The sequence below is a fragment of the Brachyistius frenatus genome, unplaced genomic scaffold (assembly GCF_029030835.1).
Source record: "Brachyistius frenatus isolate BFR_SWC_R1_liver_20210118 unplaced genomic scaffold, ASM2903083v1 Contig_64, whole genome shotgun sequence".
Lineage (NCBI taxonomy): Eukaryota > Metazoa > Chordata > Actinopteri > Embiotocidae > Brachyistius > Brachyistius frenatus.
In genome coordinates this window covers 61,451-77,494 of record NW_027210663.1, presented here as the reverse complement: position 1 = coordinate 77,494, position 16,044 = coordinate 61,451, and the positions used below count along the sequence as shown (strand labels likewise).

At 44.5% G+C, this 16,044-nt stretch overlaps 2 protein-coding genes across 5 annotated transcripts; one reads left to right on the top strand and one right to left on the bottom strand.

Moving 5' to 3' along the window:
• The first annotated feature begins 271 nt into the window (after positions 1–271).
• On the top strand, positions 272–12,206 carry ankle2 (ankyrin repeat and LEM domain containing 2). Of its 2 annotated transcripts, none has more exons than XM_069706593.1 (13): positions 272–390; positions 1,348–1,848; positions 3,408–3,602; positions 3,952–4,139; positions 4,770–4,958; positions 5,050–5,172; positions 5,546–5,609; positions 6,791–6,966; positions 7,057–7,163; positions 7,659–7,849; positions 8,148–8,916; positions 9,259–9,390; positions 10,078–12,206. In XM_069706593.1, the coding sequence occupies exons 2-13, from the start codon at positions 1,359–1,361 to the stop codon at positions 10,286–10,288; spliced, it is 2,835 nt and encodes a 944-aa protein (XP_069562694.1). In that variant the 5' UTR covers positions 272–390; positions 1,348–1,358; the 3' UTR covers positions 10,289–12,206. The 2 variants fall into 2 exon arrangements, with proteins under 2 accessions (XP_069562694.1, XP_069562693.1); XM_069706592.1 differs by having other exon boundaries at positions 8,100–8,916.
• A 70-nt stretch (positions 12,207–12,276) lies between these two features.
• pgam5 (PGAM family member 5, serine/threonine protein phosphatase, mitochondrial) lies at positions 12,277–15,975 on the bottom strand. 3 transcript variants are annotated; one of them, XM_069706594.1, is made up of 6 exons: positions 15,668–15,975; positions 15,031–15,206; positions 14,782–14,907; positions 14,413–14,501; positions 13,510–13,643; positions 12,604–12,848 (listed from the first exon to the last, which is right to left on the bottom strand). In XM_069706594.1, the coding sequence occupies exons 1-6, from the start codon at positions 15,919–15,921 to the stop codon at positions 12,698–12,700; spliced, it is 930 nt and encodes a 309-aa protein (XP_069562695.1). In that variant the 5' UTR covers positions 15,922–15,975; the 3' UTR covers positions 12,604–12,697. The 3 variants fall into 3 exon arrangements, with proteins under 3 accessions (XP_069562697.1, XP_069562695.1, XP_069562696.1); XM_069706595.1 differs by having other exon boundaries at positions 13,510–13,640; XM_069706596.1 differs by lacking the exon at positions 13,510–13,643 and having other exon boundaries at positions 12,277–12,848.
• Positions 15,976–16,044: the final 69 nt, after the last annotated feature.

Genomic DNA, 16,044 nt, shown 5'->3' with positions numbered 1-16,044 from the left:
TTTCCCCCTCTTTTCATTTTCATTTTCTCCTAAACGCTGCCGCCAATTTAGCAGTGACGCCCTTTTTTTTTTTAAAATTTTTTTAATACAGTGTCACACCCAGTGTTGAGATATATTATAAATGATCTATATTCCACTACTTGGTGTATTTATAGAGAGGGGGGGGGGGGAAGTGATTGTGGTCGCCGCCTGTCACCTTCAAATCGTTCAGTCCTGAGTTTTCCCACCGGTCAGGGAATGCAGCGTGCGCCTCCCTTGCAACTGAGCATGCGCAGAACATGTTGTAAACAATGAGACTATTCCAGACCGTCTCCAGCTTTGTGTCTTATCCAACAATTGATCTGTGCAAAACTTGTATACAATAAAAAAATAAAAAAAAAATGTTCCTCGGTAAGTAAAGGGACACGGTTGTTACTAGATGTCATCGCGTGCGTTTGGATTTTAATTTTTTTTAAATTTTTTTATCGGCATCATCACCACAAAGACGTATCAAATGTGTGACATACAATGACATACTTGGGCGTGACAGCATGCGAGTGAGCAGACTTGGTATTGTTGTAATTAATCGGGTTTTTTCCTGTGTATTTCTCGTCGCCATTATTATTTTTATTTTTTTAGCCCACGTCGCGTCCGTCTCATCTACATTGTCATCTGAGCGGTTTCCCTCTCGTTAGCTTTGTCAGGCTCCTGAAGGCGACTTGCTGGTTAACAAAGCGAGCTAGCAGATGCTAGTCCAGCATTAGTGTGTCTTTGGTTCTGGTAACATGTAATTTTTTTTTGGGGGGGGGTTAATTATTTTACTACTTGTTGAAGTATTAAAAGAATGAGGTGACATTTAATTATAATGTGTGCACAGTAGTTTGCAGGCTGCTGGATTATACATTAGGATGAATGCAATGGAAAGAAATTGACCTGCCAGTTTGACTTTGCTATTTCGTGACCAACTATTTAGTTAATGTGCTAATATTACTTGTGTGAATAATGGCCAAGATATGCAAACTAAGTGTAACCAGAGTAGATAGTAATGTGTTCAGACTGTTAGCAGTTTTTCTGACTAACTGGTTGTAAAACCAGGAACACTACGGATATTTACGTATAAATATGATATCAATGTAGATATGTTAAGTCCCATTGAAATCAAATGTAAGCGTGTCAAACCAAAGCTTTCATTTTTATTTTGTCATTCATAAGTGTCGTTTTCTAAGAATTCAGACTTAGTAACTGTGAGACAACAAAATTGTATATAAAGTATAACAAAAATGTCTGGAACATTATAACAAAACTAATGCAATTTATCACATTTCCTTAACTGGCGGTTGTTTAATTGATCAACTGTTGGCGTTTCAGGGAGCTGAAGCATGGAGGCGGTTCTGAGAAGGCTGGGGGAGCTGAGTGCCGATGAACTGCGCGAGGAGTTTGCCCGAGCAGACCTCAAGTGCGGCCCGATCACGTCTACCACCAGAGCCACCTTTGAGAGGAAGTTAGCCCGCGTCCTGGCCGGAACGGAGAGCAGTGCCACTGAAACGGACAGCAGCTCTTCAGCCGGCGTCTCGGGCAGTGCGACCGGCCATGCCAAACCAGTGCCGTGTGCCACCTCGGCAGTTGCAGCGACCACTGCAGCAACGAGCAGCTGCCCCTCGGAGGCTACCGGCGAAGAGTCGGACTTTGGCTACGGCGTCGGTCTCAACCCTCCAGAGGAAGAGGGGATCTCAGTACAGACAACCTCGCGCTCCACTGAAGGAAGTAACTCTAAGTCCAAAACGGAAACTCCCTCAAAGCCAGCACAAGTGTCTCCAATCTTTTATTATGGAGTATGTCCACCGTGGGAGGATGTTTTGGCAAGAAATGGTAAGAGAGACTCAGCTTCTGTCTTTTCATAGTTTAATAGCCATTTCAGTGTGTCATATTATAAGTTTGCAAATGTTACAATACAATTCAAGATTACTTGCCAAAACCCGTATATCGTTCAGCATCAATGGTGCCTCCCCAGATGTGCAAGCTACCCATATCATGTGCTGCACTAATGGCCCCCCCCATATCATCATGGATGCAGGCTTTTGAACTTTGCGCCGAAAACAAGCTGGATGGTCCCTCTCCTCTCCAGCGCGCAGGACGCAGCATCCATGAATTTCAAATTTTGATATGTCAGACCACAGGACAGTTTTCCACTTCGCCTCAGTCCATCTGAAATGGGATCGGGACGAGAGAAGGCAGCAGCGTTTCTGGAGCACGTTTATATATGGTTTCTTTTTTTTTTGCATGGTAGAGTTTTAACCAGCATGAATTTGGGAATTGCTGGAAAGTATGTAGAAACGACCCTTTTAAACTGGAACTACACCTTCAATGTGATTGTAAAATCAGCATAAATAACAGAGGATAATACGCTATATATCGATCAGTCTAAATACGAAAAGAAAGTAATTTAACCTCTAAAATCAGTATTAAGATGAAAAAAAGATTCATGGTACTTTAAAAAAAAAAAAAACGACCCATTATTACTGTTGTGATTGTAAAAGTCGTGATCGTTTTCACTACACTTAATTACGCTTAAATGGAAGAGGAGGGTGTTTTTATTGAGTGTTTTTCTCTATATTCTCATGTCTTTGTCAAATGTCTGAATGTCTTCTTGGGTGGCCTCGTGGTGAAGGTAAATGCCATGCGCTGTAATCACAACATCCTCAGTCAGAGTCCAGCTGTGTTGCGGGTCATTCCTCTTTTTCCTTTGTTTAAAGGCAAAATTGCAGCTGAAGAAATACGTCAGAAAAAAGCCTTTGTTGATTCAGCACCACATACACTCATCCTAAAATAAAACAATACTTTTTCCTTTTTTTAGATAGTCATTTATTGATTTCTTTTGACACTCTTCAGTGGTTTTTTTCTTTTTTCTCAGCTTGTACAAAATACCAGACTGCTCCAAGTGCACTTTTCTTTTACTAATTTGAGGATAAAGTCCTTAACATATTATCTGTTTGTTTGTTTATTCATTATATCTACTGTGTTGCCTAGCGTCTGTATTTGTTTAGGAGCACTTGCAGCTGTAGTCTGACATTCATGTTTGTTTGTTAAGCGGATGAAAACATTTGGCACTGTTTTTGTTTTGGTGGTAAGAAGCAGAGCAGTACGGACTGCCTGAGCTCTCTGGAATGGACTAATGATCTAAATTAATCTCGAGCTACCACAAAAATCAATGCTCCTAATGTTAATCGGTCAGGGCAGGCTTTTACTGTTGATGCAAAAGCAGTGGCACTTGGTAGACCCTCATCAAAGTATGACTTGACACACTGGGCAGAAGGGAAAAGAACACCCAACCACCAGTTAGAAAGCCACGTTCAGAAACGAGAATAAATGAAGCGAGCGAAATCAATTACTTACCATACTTCCTTTTTTTGTTTGTTTGTGGTCTGTAGAGGGGGTGCATGTATATACGGATAAGAAAGATGCCCTTCAAACTGTAAAGATGATGAAGGGAGCCCGCTTCAAAGCCTTTCGCAACCGTGAGGATGCCGAGAAGTTTGCCAAGGGGATCTGTGACTATTTCCTCTCTCCCACCAAATCTGCTCACTGTGTATCTCCTATCAAACCAGGCCCGGGCATCAGTAAAGGTAAGGCAATCAAAACCCTTTTTTTTTATATATATATATGAACTGTCTTTTATTGTTTGATAAAGCAGCGTTTCCACCCTTTTTCTGCCTTTAGCTGAGGTACCGTCTTTAAGCTAATCACTTTAATTATGAAACTGTGACTATAGAGGTGAGATGCATTGTTTTTTAGAAAGTTAGGTCAATAATTCCCAAGACAGCCATAAACAAAAACACACAAAATATGCTGACTTCAGACCAATTTATAACCCCAGCCACAGTTAGAATATGGTGCACACCTGTCATTGGCAATATTTGGTGTTTATTTTTTAGTAGCAGCGCACACCCGTCACTCTCCTCTTCCTTTATACAGCAGAAAACATGGAGGTCGATACCATCAATCGGGAGCGGGCCAACAGTTTTAAGAGCCCACGCACCCAGGACCTGACAACCAAGCTTAGGAAACCTGTGGAGAAGGGCGACGAGTTGGTCTTCAGGGAGCTGGTCTGGAGCAACCCGCGCTATCTCATTGGCTCAGGAGATAATCCCACGATTGTCCAGGTGAGGACATAAATTAATGTTTTGGCTTATTCAGTCTCAGTCTGTTTATTGTCACTTTCAGAGCCAGATTTTTAAGCTTAACGTAAAAAAAAAAAAAAGAACAAAAAGTGGAATTTAAATGCACTTTTGTTTGAGCTTGTTGTAATAGCACAGCTAATGTTTTACAAACTGTGGAAACTTTTTGCTGTTAATAGAGAGGCCTAGTCTCGCTTGGAAAGTCGTCGTTTGTTCATACATAAATATATTTTCCAGTCAGTGCCAGCCTTCCAGCTACCACCTGTGTCAAGCCTGTAGTTTCAACTATAAAATAAACCGTTGTATGTATGTCGAGTTTTCGTGTCAGTACAAAAGATAAATTCATGAAAACTTTTCTGTGTTTGTCATGAATTTAACGTATTAAGCCAGTCTTCAGATGTTAATATTTTAAACCTATTTGATGCTTACTATATTAGGAATAATACTGTTTAAAAATAAAAAATCAATGGCGCGAGATAAATCCTTCACTCTAGCAGGTGAAGTTAAGGCCAGATGCTGCTTTTGGCCAAAATTAAACATGCTTTCTTGTTGACAGGAGATTAGAGAGGAATACGTCCTGATCCACACAGTTGTTCCTCTGTTCTGTCTCTTCAGGAGGGCTGTCGGTACAATGTCATGCACGTGGCAGCCAAGGAGAACCAGGCAGGGATCGTCCAGCTGGTGCTGGACACCATGGAGAACCCGGAGTTCATGCGCCTCATGTACCCAGACGACCAGGAAGACACGCTGCAGAAACGCATCCGCTACATAGTAGATCTTTACCTCAACACACCAGATAAGGCTGTCAGTTCTTTTTATCATACCAGCTCAACCAGATTCCAGAAGTAGGTGATGTGCTGTGATCATATTTACTTTTTTTTTCTGTGCGTTTCAGGGCTTTGAAACACCACTCCACTTTGCCTGTAAGTTTGGGTGCCCAGATGTGGTCAATGTCCTGTGTTCGCATCCTGACATCGATAAGAACCGCAAGAACAAGGATGGCCTGAAGCCTTGTGATGTAAGGAACCCTTGAGTAACCCAATGACACACAACGCATACCGAGGAAGACGACAGTAACAGTCTGGGATTGTCGTTGATGGGAGTTATTACACAGAAGGGATTCGTGAACGGGTACACATCCATTTAGGAGTTGTTATTGCAAGACATTGACATCCTGGCAGTCGGTGCTGAGGGAGGTAGTTAACCTCACTCGTGTTTTTAAGCCATGACCTTTTCACCTACTTTCAAAATCATCTGGCAACAATCTCACCAAACATTGTAAGCTAAACTTAGATGAGCACATATCTTCCTCAGTTGATTGAGCAACAGCTGCATGTCTGCACACGTGTCATTTTTTTATTTTTTTATATTAGTTTTCTTCCTTTCCACAGGTTATTTGTAGTCGAAAAAATAAAACCCCAGAAGTGAAACAGAAGATAAGTGACTACTTGGAGGGTAAGGATGAACACATTTCTTATAACATTCAATGTTCCTGTTTTCCCCAGTTTCCTGAAACACACAGTCAAGTGCCATTTGGTCGACATGCGACATCAATGATCTGATTAAATAGACACAGAATGTCACATCTTATCGTTTGAAATTGGCTTTTAAAAATACAAATCTGTCAATCTGGAGGTGCTCTGACCTGATGTAAAAGGGTTACTGTGACTGGCTGAGGTTACGATTAAGTAAACTACTGACAAGTTTGTCTCGCAAATCACTTCTCAAGCTGTGTGTTTGTTTAGTCTCCTGAGAGCCAGTCTGACAAAAAAAGAATGAAGTTGGCTAAATATAAATAGGACGGTGTCAGTGTAAAACTGGTGCTGCGCTGAATTTGGGGTGTGAGCTCGGCTTTTGGCATGAAGTTCTGCACCATGTGCCTCTACTCGCTGTCCTGTGCACAGACTGACAGCGCCATATGCAACAGCTGTTAAACAACAACACTGCCAGCTTACAGTTTGATTCCCACTGGTGACACCCTCTTTGAAATTGTATGCAGGCAATTGTTCTGTAAAGTGCCATAAGAGTCATATCTAAGTCTTTCACAATTATTATATAATTGCCAGATTGCAGTTATTTGAGTTGAAGAATAGTTTCCAAATTACATTTGATTGGTGCTATAATAATAATAATTATAGATTTAATTTGAATAGCATCTTTCATACAAAAAAAAAAAAAACTGGTCAAAGTGCTTTAAAGCAAGAAAATTACGTGGAGTACTTCACATTTAAACATGTCAAAACAACAAAAAAACGTGTTAAAATGTCATTTAAAAAAAAAAAAAGTTTTTAAAAAGAACATCAAATTAAACAAAAGACAAAACATTCATAACATTTAATAAAGTTGAAATAAAGGATATAGAAAAATGTATTTAAAAGCTGCAGTACTGCATAAGTGAGGCCATCTTGTTGCGCCACCTTCTGCTGTTGTTAAATGGAACACAAGTGGAGAATTACTGCCACCAACTGTTATTTTAGTCACATTTTTCCACTAAAAAATATGGCATAAAAGGAACGGAAACAGATAATTAAATTGGTCGTCTCAATTATTTGTCTAAAAATTTGTCGTCCGCAAAGTCATCGTGACAGCCCTAATTATGTCCATTAAATGTGTCTGAACTTTCTGCCGTCTCCCAGACCGCTGCTACATCCCTTTGCTGAGGGCAACGGACAACACCTCACAGCCCATCATCGGTGCTCGCTGGTCGCCTGAGGCCTCGGAGAGTTTCGCGCTGATCCAGCGCCACACAAGAAGCCCCATGGATCCCGTGATGACCGTCACAGCCTTTGCTGGCCCGCTGAGCCCCTCGAAAGCAAGTTTTTAACCTGGTCACCTGCATATGTTTATTAAAACCGTCATCAAAACCACTCGGGTGACTAGAACATGTCGACTTCGCCTGCAGGCTGATGATTTCCGTCGGTTCTGGAAGACGCCACCAAGACACCGGGCAGAGGTTTTCCACCGCATCCGGAAGTGTGATCCTGACCGTGGGGCGGAGAGAGTGGGCAGGTACGTTCAAAACTTTATATGTATTCCTGGAGATGTAGTGATACCACTGAAGTGTGACACTTCTGGGCTTATTGCTGTCGACTGTGATGCATCAAGACGACGTACTGGAGGAAGTACTTTTCTGCGCGGGCACCGTAAACATGTCTGAAAATGATAGACGTGTCAGGGCCGATACTACACACCGTGGGTTCAAACCTCAGTGTCTTTTGGTAAATTACAGCCCCACTCTGTTTCTCATACTGTCAGTTGCCAGTTTATGAGGTACGCACAGCCAAAATGTGTGATTAATGAAGGATTTAAATGTTCATCTTTCAGTAAGACTGGTTCAGGGAGGTGTTGCTACAAGCCTATGAACATGTTGGAAGCTGTAGTCTGTGGTGGAAGAGGTGTGTCTGTCATTTAGTCTACCCTCATTGATTATAAGTGGGGTGGACAAAATGACCTGTCAGCCCAATGTGTAATTATCTAAAATGATAAATCGTCCCTCGTCCACAGAGCCCTGGCTCATGAGATGGGCCACCCCTGGGCCGAGTACTGGGACTTCCTGGACAGTTTTGTGGATTTGTCATCAGCTGAGGGACTGCGCAAGCTGGAAGAGTTCCTGAGCAAGAAGGACTTCAGCCCGCGGACTCATGAAAAGGCAGGAGAGAACGAGACCAGCAACAGGTTTAAAACGCCCTCTCCAGGTACCCTCACCTAAAAACACACAAGCTGCTGAGATAGGAAATAGACGGTGACTAATTCAGGTCATCCTCCCTGAATAAATGTGTTACTTGGATCTGTAATATAATCAGTGTAAAGTGAAAGTTCTAAAATGGACAAAGGGTTTTTGTAAAGGTGTGTAGTTTGCTGCCCTGAACAGTTATATGAAGTGTTACGCTGCAATAACGACCAGTTTACACGTCTCTTTTGCTCATTCATCATCCCTGATTGCAGGCAAGCCCAAAAAATTCTGCAACTCTATTTCTGTTGGTGCCTTCCTAGACGAGGATGATGACATCAGCCTTGAGGAGATGAAGAACCGGCAGAACGCTGCACTCACCAGCATCACCTCCTCTGCCGCGTCCAAGGACGTCCTGAAGGGAGCCGTGGGCGGCCGCGAGTTCCACATCGCGCTGCACCACCGCGGGGCCGACCTGATCGAGACAGCCGCCGAGCAGGACCTGCTGTGCTGCTGCAACGACGGCCTCCTGTCGCCCGGGGTCGTCTGCAAGAACGAGGTGTGCTCCTCCTCCAGAGACAGGACTCACAACGGAGACGAAGTGTCCCCGCGCACATCCCCGTCCTCCTGCTGCCTGCTGTCGCCCATCTCCAACCTCATGGCGGAGTTCGAGCGCATGTCGCTGCAAGATTCACTGGACAGTCCCATCCGCTGCAGGGAGAGGAGGAGCAGCGGGGGGAGCCGGCACAGGGAGGTCCGGGACTCCTACAGCTCCTCCTCGGCCACAGACCTGAGCTCCGGGCTGAACCGCCTGTCTCTCGGTCACAGCAGTCAGGACGGCGAGGCCGTGGACGGGCCCAGCTGGAGAACAGAGGGAGGCAGTGCGGAGGAGAGTCCCGAGGTGCTGGGTAGGACTAGGGGGTCGGGGTCAGGGGGCCGCAATTTCTGTGCTAGGTCCAAGTCATGGGACCACGGGGGCAGGGACCTGAGCAGCTCAGGATCCTCCGGGTCCTCTTATAAGTCCCTAGATAACTCGCACGAGTTCCGACCCAGGACCCCACCGCACATCAGAAGAGGACTTTTTATTGAAGGGTGAGTCACGCTGGTTTCTAGTGGTGTTGTTGTGATATCTTGAGAATTTATAGCAAGTTTAAAAGAAGACGTTCCTGATGACGCTTTATAAGTTAGAATCTTAAATATTCTCATTCGTATTTGATAACTAAACAATAAGTAGAAAATCTGAATATCTTTCGGCTCTGTAGTCTTTAATTCTAGTCCAGAAAAGCAGGCTGCAACCCCGACTGACCAATACTCCAGTTTGACAGCTGTTAGTTGAATATAACAGGCAGCCAGTTGCAAAAGAGTTTGATGATCTCGGAGTGAGTTACAGCGATGATGGTAATGCAGTTGATTCATTCTTCTGTGCTTTTACAGGGATTCACCAACCAAATTGGACCGAGAGGTCCTGTCGGCACTAGAGGGCATCGACGTCGATGTCCAGAAGTATCCCAGTATTCAGAAGTGGAAGAGCACAATGAAGTCCTTCTCTGCCTCAGACATGCAGAGGTTAGTTAGGCTCGGCTTACGTTTTATTCCAATGTACGTGATTTTTACTGTTTGATGCTGTCATGGCCTGAAAAGTGACTCAGTGGCTGATTTAATTGGATTTTCAGATTAAACACTAAATTCTGTAGTACATTTTTACAATGTGGGAGAAATATTTCAGTTTCAGGATTCATTTTGGACTGAGACTTTCTTTGCTCAACCGTAATGTTACCTTTACAGTCTAACAGTTACTGCCATGTAAAATATTTTACAAGTCTTAAATATCTCTTGAATATTTATGTGCAAAAAGAAAATCTAAAGAAACAGTGTTTAGACTGCAGAGCTTTGAATTCAAATCCAAATGGAAGAAATTAGGCAATTTAACAGCAGACTGTTCCATCTGAGGTTGTTTATAAAGTCCATCCACACTGAATTAAAGAGACTTCCCTGGTCAACCATCTAAATTAATACTTGTTATTGACCATCTGTTTCTCAGGCAGATAATTCAGCAAAAAAAAAAAACAAAAAAAAAAAAATGACATAGTAAAGCTTCTCTAATTGACAAAAATGATGGACGTCAACAATTTCAAGATGGAGCGTCAAGGCGCATGTTGCCAAAATCAACAGTCCGATTTATTCATAAAAACTTTTGTAAGGAAACTATACTGCAACTGTAGCTGCTGACTGATGTCGATGTGTGTTGTCCAGCTGGCCCAGCCCTGCGGTGGTAAAACCACGACTCAGGACACAGCATCAGCCTCCCGGCTCCCCCGTCAGCGACCTGATGTCCCCCAGCGGTCGCTTCAGCCCAGCCCGGCACGCTGCCTCACCCGACTTCAGCCCCAGCCGTTACGGCCCTGCCAATGTTAGCTACATCCACCGCATCCGCCTCAAGCACTTGAACGAGCCATCGGCCTAACCGCGCCTCCTCCTACGCCAATACCGCGGCCATACCCTCTCCGAGCCCCGCCCTCCCTCCCTCCCTCCCTCCCTCCCCACCACCGCAAACCCAGCTGCACCAAGGTGGCGACACCCGAGCTCAGAAACCATTAACCTAACCGAAATATGCACAAGTTGTCTGGAAGATTTGTATTACTGATGTATGGTACTACTCCGCTGTAATACAGGAATCCTCATCACGTTGGGTTGTGATGTAAACTCTTTAAATAGGAAAAAAAAACACACACAAAAAAAAACAACCAACCGTGATAATTATGTTCTGTATGGGTGTGGACCATGTTCAATTGATGGTAACGTTGTTTGTGGCAAGTGTGACGCACCTGTAACAGCCTGAGTAAACTTTTTTTTGAATATCGTGAACACAAGCCACACTCCCCAAAGTTAGTTGGTCACTAAAACGTTAGTGTGGAGTCCTCAACAGGATTCTGTCAGAGGATGTTCTTTAAAAAACAAAACAAAACAAAAAAACAAGTAAAATGTCAATATTTTAAAAATTATTTTTTGTATGTTGGTCAGTAGCACAAAAATTTAATGTTTTTATTAATGGTGTTAAAACCAACTGCCATTTCCTATGTTTTTCCTCAGTTCAGGAATTGCCTTAATTTTCTGAAGTGATGGACCGGTTCTCTTGTCAGTTTGGACACACTCGCTCTAGCTCATACACGACCAATACCTGGAAATGGCGACCTCGCTGGCTGCGTCATTCACAGATGATTATGGCAAACATGGGCAAAACTGAGATCTTCCATGATTTTTTATCGTTTTTGTTCGTCAATAAATGCGTACATTTGCCATCTTTTCACGGTGGTTCCTGGACATGTCTTGACTTTTCCTTTATGCCACTAACGGCGGCCTTAGACTGTGCAATTTATAAGTTACTCTTTTCTTTTTTTCTTTCTTGGAAATATCCTTCGATCACAAGCATCTCTCGCGGTGTATGAATGACAAAACACCCATCGGTAAGGTATTATTTTAAATTGGACTTGTCTGGGTTGTACCTTTTTAAACTCGTCCGGTGTGAGATCACCTTAAAGCTGTATTAAGTGATTTGTAACCACTAGGGGGCGGAAAGTCTCTCAAACTAACCCAATAGCACCAGAATCCTGATCTATTTGATAGCTTACTACGACCATGTTGTTATAAAACAGAAGCTGCCTTAACGCTTTCAGAGAACGCAACTGATTAGTTGAGAGCTGCGTAGCGCTGGATGTTAATTTCCAGTGGGATTAGCAGCACTTGCAATTATTCTTACATTATAATAAGTAATTTGACTCTGTGTTAATTTAAAAAATAAGGCTTAATAAGAGCTTTAATGCCCAAAGCTCTGTCAGAAATCTCTTACAGGGGTTGAAATTGGCTCACTCTTGTAAAGTTGGCAGATTCTTTTCAGATCTCCAAAACCTGTGAAGAGTCTAATGATGGAACGTGAATGTGAAAAACCTGCTGTATCCAAACTATTTGTAACGGATAAATTCACTGCTGTCTGCCATGTTAAGAACAAAACAAAACAAAAAAAAAAGCCAATTATCTTAAATATTCAAGTTGCCACTTCTACTTTGGTTGAAAGAAACAAGTGTTCTGAATGTATTTCTTTTTTTGTGTGAACTAAACCATTATCCGAGGAGCACAAAGTACTTCACTGAGAAGATTGTATCGTCATCTTCGTGCTCTCAGGTGACAACAGATCTAATTCTGGTCTCTGAATGTTTATGAATGTGGAACTTTGCAAAAATGCACCTAAAAAACTTAAAACATGCTTCTTGTGCTTTCTGCATTCTGTGCTTTATTAAAAAAATAACTTTCATGGTGAATTCTCTTTCTGTATGTCTAGACCTCATTTGCTTTCAACTATTCAATAAAACATCACGTCAACTTTACTGCCAAAGTGTCGATATGCTTCTCTGAAGTTACTGAAACGTCAGCAGGAATGGAAATGCGACGGAAACGTAGGCATTCACAATTCTTTTATTTACTACAACTGCACCACACAATAAAATGATCCTCACTTCAGCGTAATTAAATACCACGTAAAGCAAACAGCATGAATTACGTGTACAACAGCTATACAAATACAAGTCTTTTTTTTCTTTTTTTTTTGGTTTAAAAATCAGTCACTTGATGTAAAAATCCTCGAGTTACATTCAGGAGGAGTTGCTATGCAGGTGTCGATCGCTTCTGCTGGCGTCCTATGGCACGGAAGTAATCACAACAACACCACCACACGGCCTCTGAGTACATGATGGTAGTTCAGTTACAAAATAACAACATTAAAAGTAATTTTCAAGACACTTGAGGAGAAAAACTGAGCTTTTTGACCCTGCAAACCGACTGCGTTCCCGGTGGGAACCTTCGCCACGCGTCGGGGCCATCAGGTCCGCGTTAGTTTGTCCGGGGGCATGAATCCCGCGTCCCCCAGAGTTCTCAGGGCCACCCTGCCGCTGGGCCGGATGGTGAGCCACGTGATGCTGCCGTTGTTCAAGCCCATACGTAACCAGCCCTCCGGAGGAAACTGGAGGGCCCTGAGAGAGCAGAAGATAAGGGAGGAAAAAAAAAAAAAAGACGATGAGGGAATATGCCTCAACTAAAGAGGGCACGGCAATCCTATTTAACGAAGCTTTATTTTGGCGTGATGTCGTCTACTGAGTAAGTCGTTTGTGGGGTGATAAACTTGTTAAAACTGAAGCCCAGTCAAATGGTTTTGGTGGAAATTAAACATTCAGGGATTCTGTCGGAAACCAAAACTGTTCTCCGAGAATACCAATCAAAATGTTCAATGCTGGTAGGAAACACATCAAAAAGATTCAAACTAACGTTCGGGGGGGGGGGGGAACTGTTGTTTGTGTGCTGGATTTCCTGCGACTCTCTGAATTTAGCAGCTTTGGCGACATTCATTTGCTTTCAAAAATAAATAAATAAATAGTTCGACACTTTTGGAAATGCACTTAAGTGATGTTCATTTCATCTGACGCCCAACATTAAAGTAAGGACTCCAGCGAGAGCACAATGACACAAGAGAAGCGCAAAAAAAAAATAATCTCGAAGTCGTATGGGAAACAGTTACAACAGAAGTTTGAACGCGGTGGTTTTGCGAAGCAAAGAGCAACGAGGCCAGACGCCGGCCTCAGCCGAGCCGAGCCGAGCCGAGCCGCGACCGCCGACGACGACGACGACGACACAAACCTGCAGACAAAATAACGGATGACATTGGCATGACACACGATGATCTCATAGCTGTCCTCCTTCTGCTTGGGGTCAGCCCGGTGGATGTAGCGGCGGAAGGCTGCCTCAATGCGAGCTCCATCTTCGTGGTACTGCTGGAGGACGGTAGAGAGGTTGAAAGCCACCTTTGTCACATGAACGGGTTCTGTTGTGAACCCCTCCCTCAGTACAGAGCCAATACATTGAGCCTGCTGTGCATCGAAAGCAATGTCGGAAAAGTTGCGCTCCAAAATTTTGGCCAAATATGTAAAAGATGTTCAACCAATGCTGAATCACTCGTGTGGGAAATGTGAGCGGAGGCGTTAACCGCCACGTTATAATAATCCACGTTGGTAGGATTGTGCTCGTCTGAATAGCCCGGGCCTCACTGTGAACGGGTTGGTTTTTAAAATGAAGGTAGCTGGATCGATGGATTATCTGCAGGAACCTGGACAGCGTTTCTAGAAATGCAAACACCGTGTCCGGTGAATATTTTTTTTTTGTCAGGAGGGCTCGGTTTCACCAGGAGGAGTTTTTGCCGTTGCCTGAAAACGAAACCTTCATACCCTCAATACTAAAGCAGATTTTTATTAGCTTTTTATTGAGCAACTTATGTCAAAATAAAGAAGTGAACTACATGAAAAGAAAAAAAAAAAAAAAAGCCAAATCAGCTGCAAAGACTCCTTTAAACTTTGGCATTTTGGAAGTTAACTCTTCCTCCGACCCATTCCTGTGGCGATGCACTGATGTATTGGCTCATTTCTGTTGCAGCTTTAAGCCTTAAACAAGCACTGGACGGGACACCTGCGCACACGCGGGGCAGCAGAAAGTTACCAAAATAAAGAATATGCATCTACAGAGCATCGGGCCGACGGCTTCTCTCACCACAGCGTCGGGCTTCCAGTGAGTGACGGGTGGAACCGGCTCGATCGGCGCGCCCTCTCTCAGCAAGTCGCAGCTCAACAGCTCTACTCCTAGACCCGTATCACGTTCAGGGGGTTGGAGGGGCAGAGAGAAATGTTAATTTGTGAGGCTCGGCGATTCTGCGCGCGAGCCTCCGACGGCCGCTGTGCAGAATCGAGGGTTGCTCAACAGGAAGTAGGAACAGGACAGAAGAAAGGTTAACAGGGGTATAAAATAACACACGCGCCGACAGCCCAGTTCAAGTCGGGGAGATGTGCGGTTTATAACCGTGCGGGTGATATTAACTTTCCACACTCGCGCGGTCGGCAGCGCGGCGTCTCCTCACACTACCTGACAGGTGCTTGCCGATGATGTTCGCGGTCTCCGTGGCCCGGGCCATGCTGGAGTGGATCAGAACGTCGTACTTCAGCCCCAGCGCTGCCAACCTCTGACCCGTCAGCTCGGCCTGCTCGCGGCCTGCAACGAGGAGAGACACAACGGTCACCACGACACCGATCGTCCCTCAACGGCCCCCACCCGTCCCCCTCCCCTGCGGCCCCGGACAACCATATCCGGGTGACAAAATGAAGACATAAGGACCTAGCGGGGTGAGGATCCTCTCCCTGTCGTTGTTGCCGCTCAGGTTGTACTGGGAGTGTCTGATGAGGAGGATGTTGCGGGTGGCCTTCGGTTTGCCGTTGTCCTGCTCGGAGCTGGGGTCTTCAGTCGTCGGGCTGTCCTTCTTCTTCCCGTTGGACAGGGCGGACGGGTCTCTCCTGCACAGAATCGATCATGGGGATTTAGAGATGGCTTTTGTCCCAAACTGGGTTAAACACGGATTATGATTTTAAGATCACGGTCAGTGGGATACTTCTCAAGAGGACTGTTCTGCACAATCCCTGCGCCAAACTCAATGTTTAAAACCTGACTATTGTTGTTGTCAGCAACAGTTTTTACGTCAAGGAAAGAAAAGAAAAGAAAAGATCACGACGTCTCACAAATCCGGAAGATCCCACCTTAGATTCGGCTTAAAGACGAAGCCAAGCAAGAGGGGGAGGTTAGAGGGGGGGCTTATTTCATCCAGCAACAATCTGGCTTCACCAACAAACAACAACAACAACAACAACAACAACCCTGATTTCAACTGCGATGAGCTAAATCCAACATATTTGGCGTGAGAGGGATGTAACGGTACCAGCTAGGTTTGAAGTGACTAAAAGTGTGCGCAAGACCATACTTGTCCCAGTTGAAGTCCCAGGTGTGTCCCGTCGGGGCCGGCGTGTGGCTGGCGGGCGTCCACGCCGGCTGCGCAGCTCGAAGGACGGTCAGTCTCGACCACCGGCCGTTCGCCTCTCCGCGCCGCTCGCCGAGGTAGCCGCGGGAGTCGGAGTCGTCGGAGGCGGCGGAGGAGGCGGCGGCGGCGGCGAACACCAGGACGGCGGAGCCTCCGGCGAAGCCGCTGAGAAGTTTGAAAGTTTTCCTGTACGACATCCCCGAACAGGCCAACTAATGCTAGCAGGGGGAAACAAAATATAGCTTTACCGCCGCGCAGTTAAAAAAATAAATAAATAAATAAAAGTCTAACGCCGTCTCTCCTCACACACACACACACAC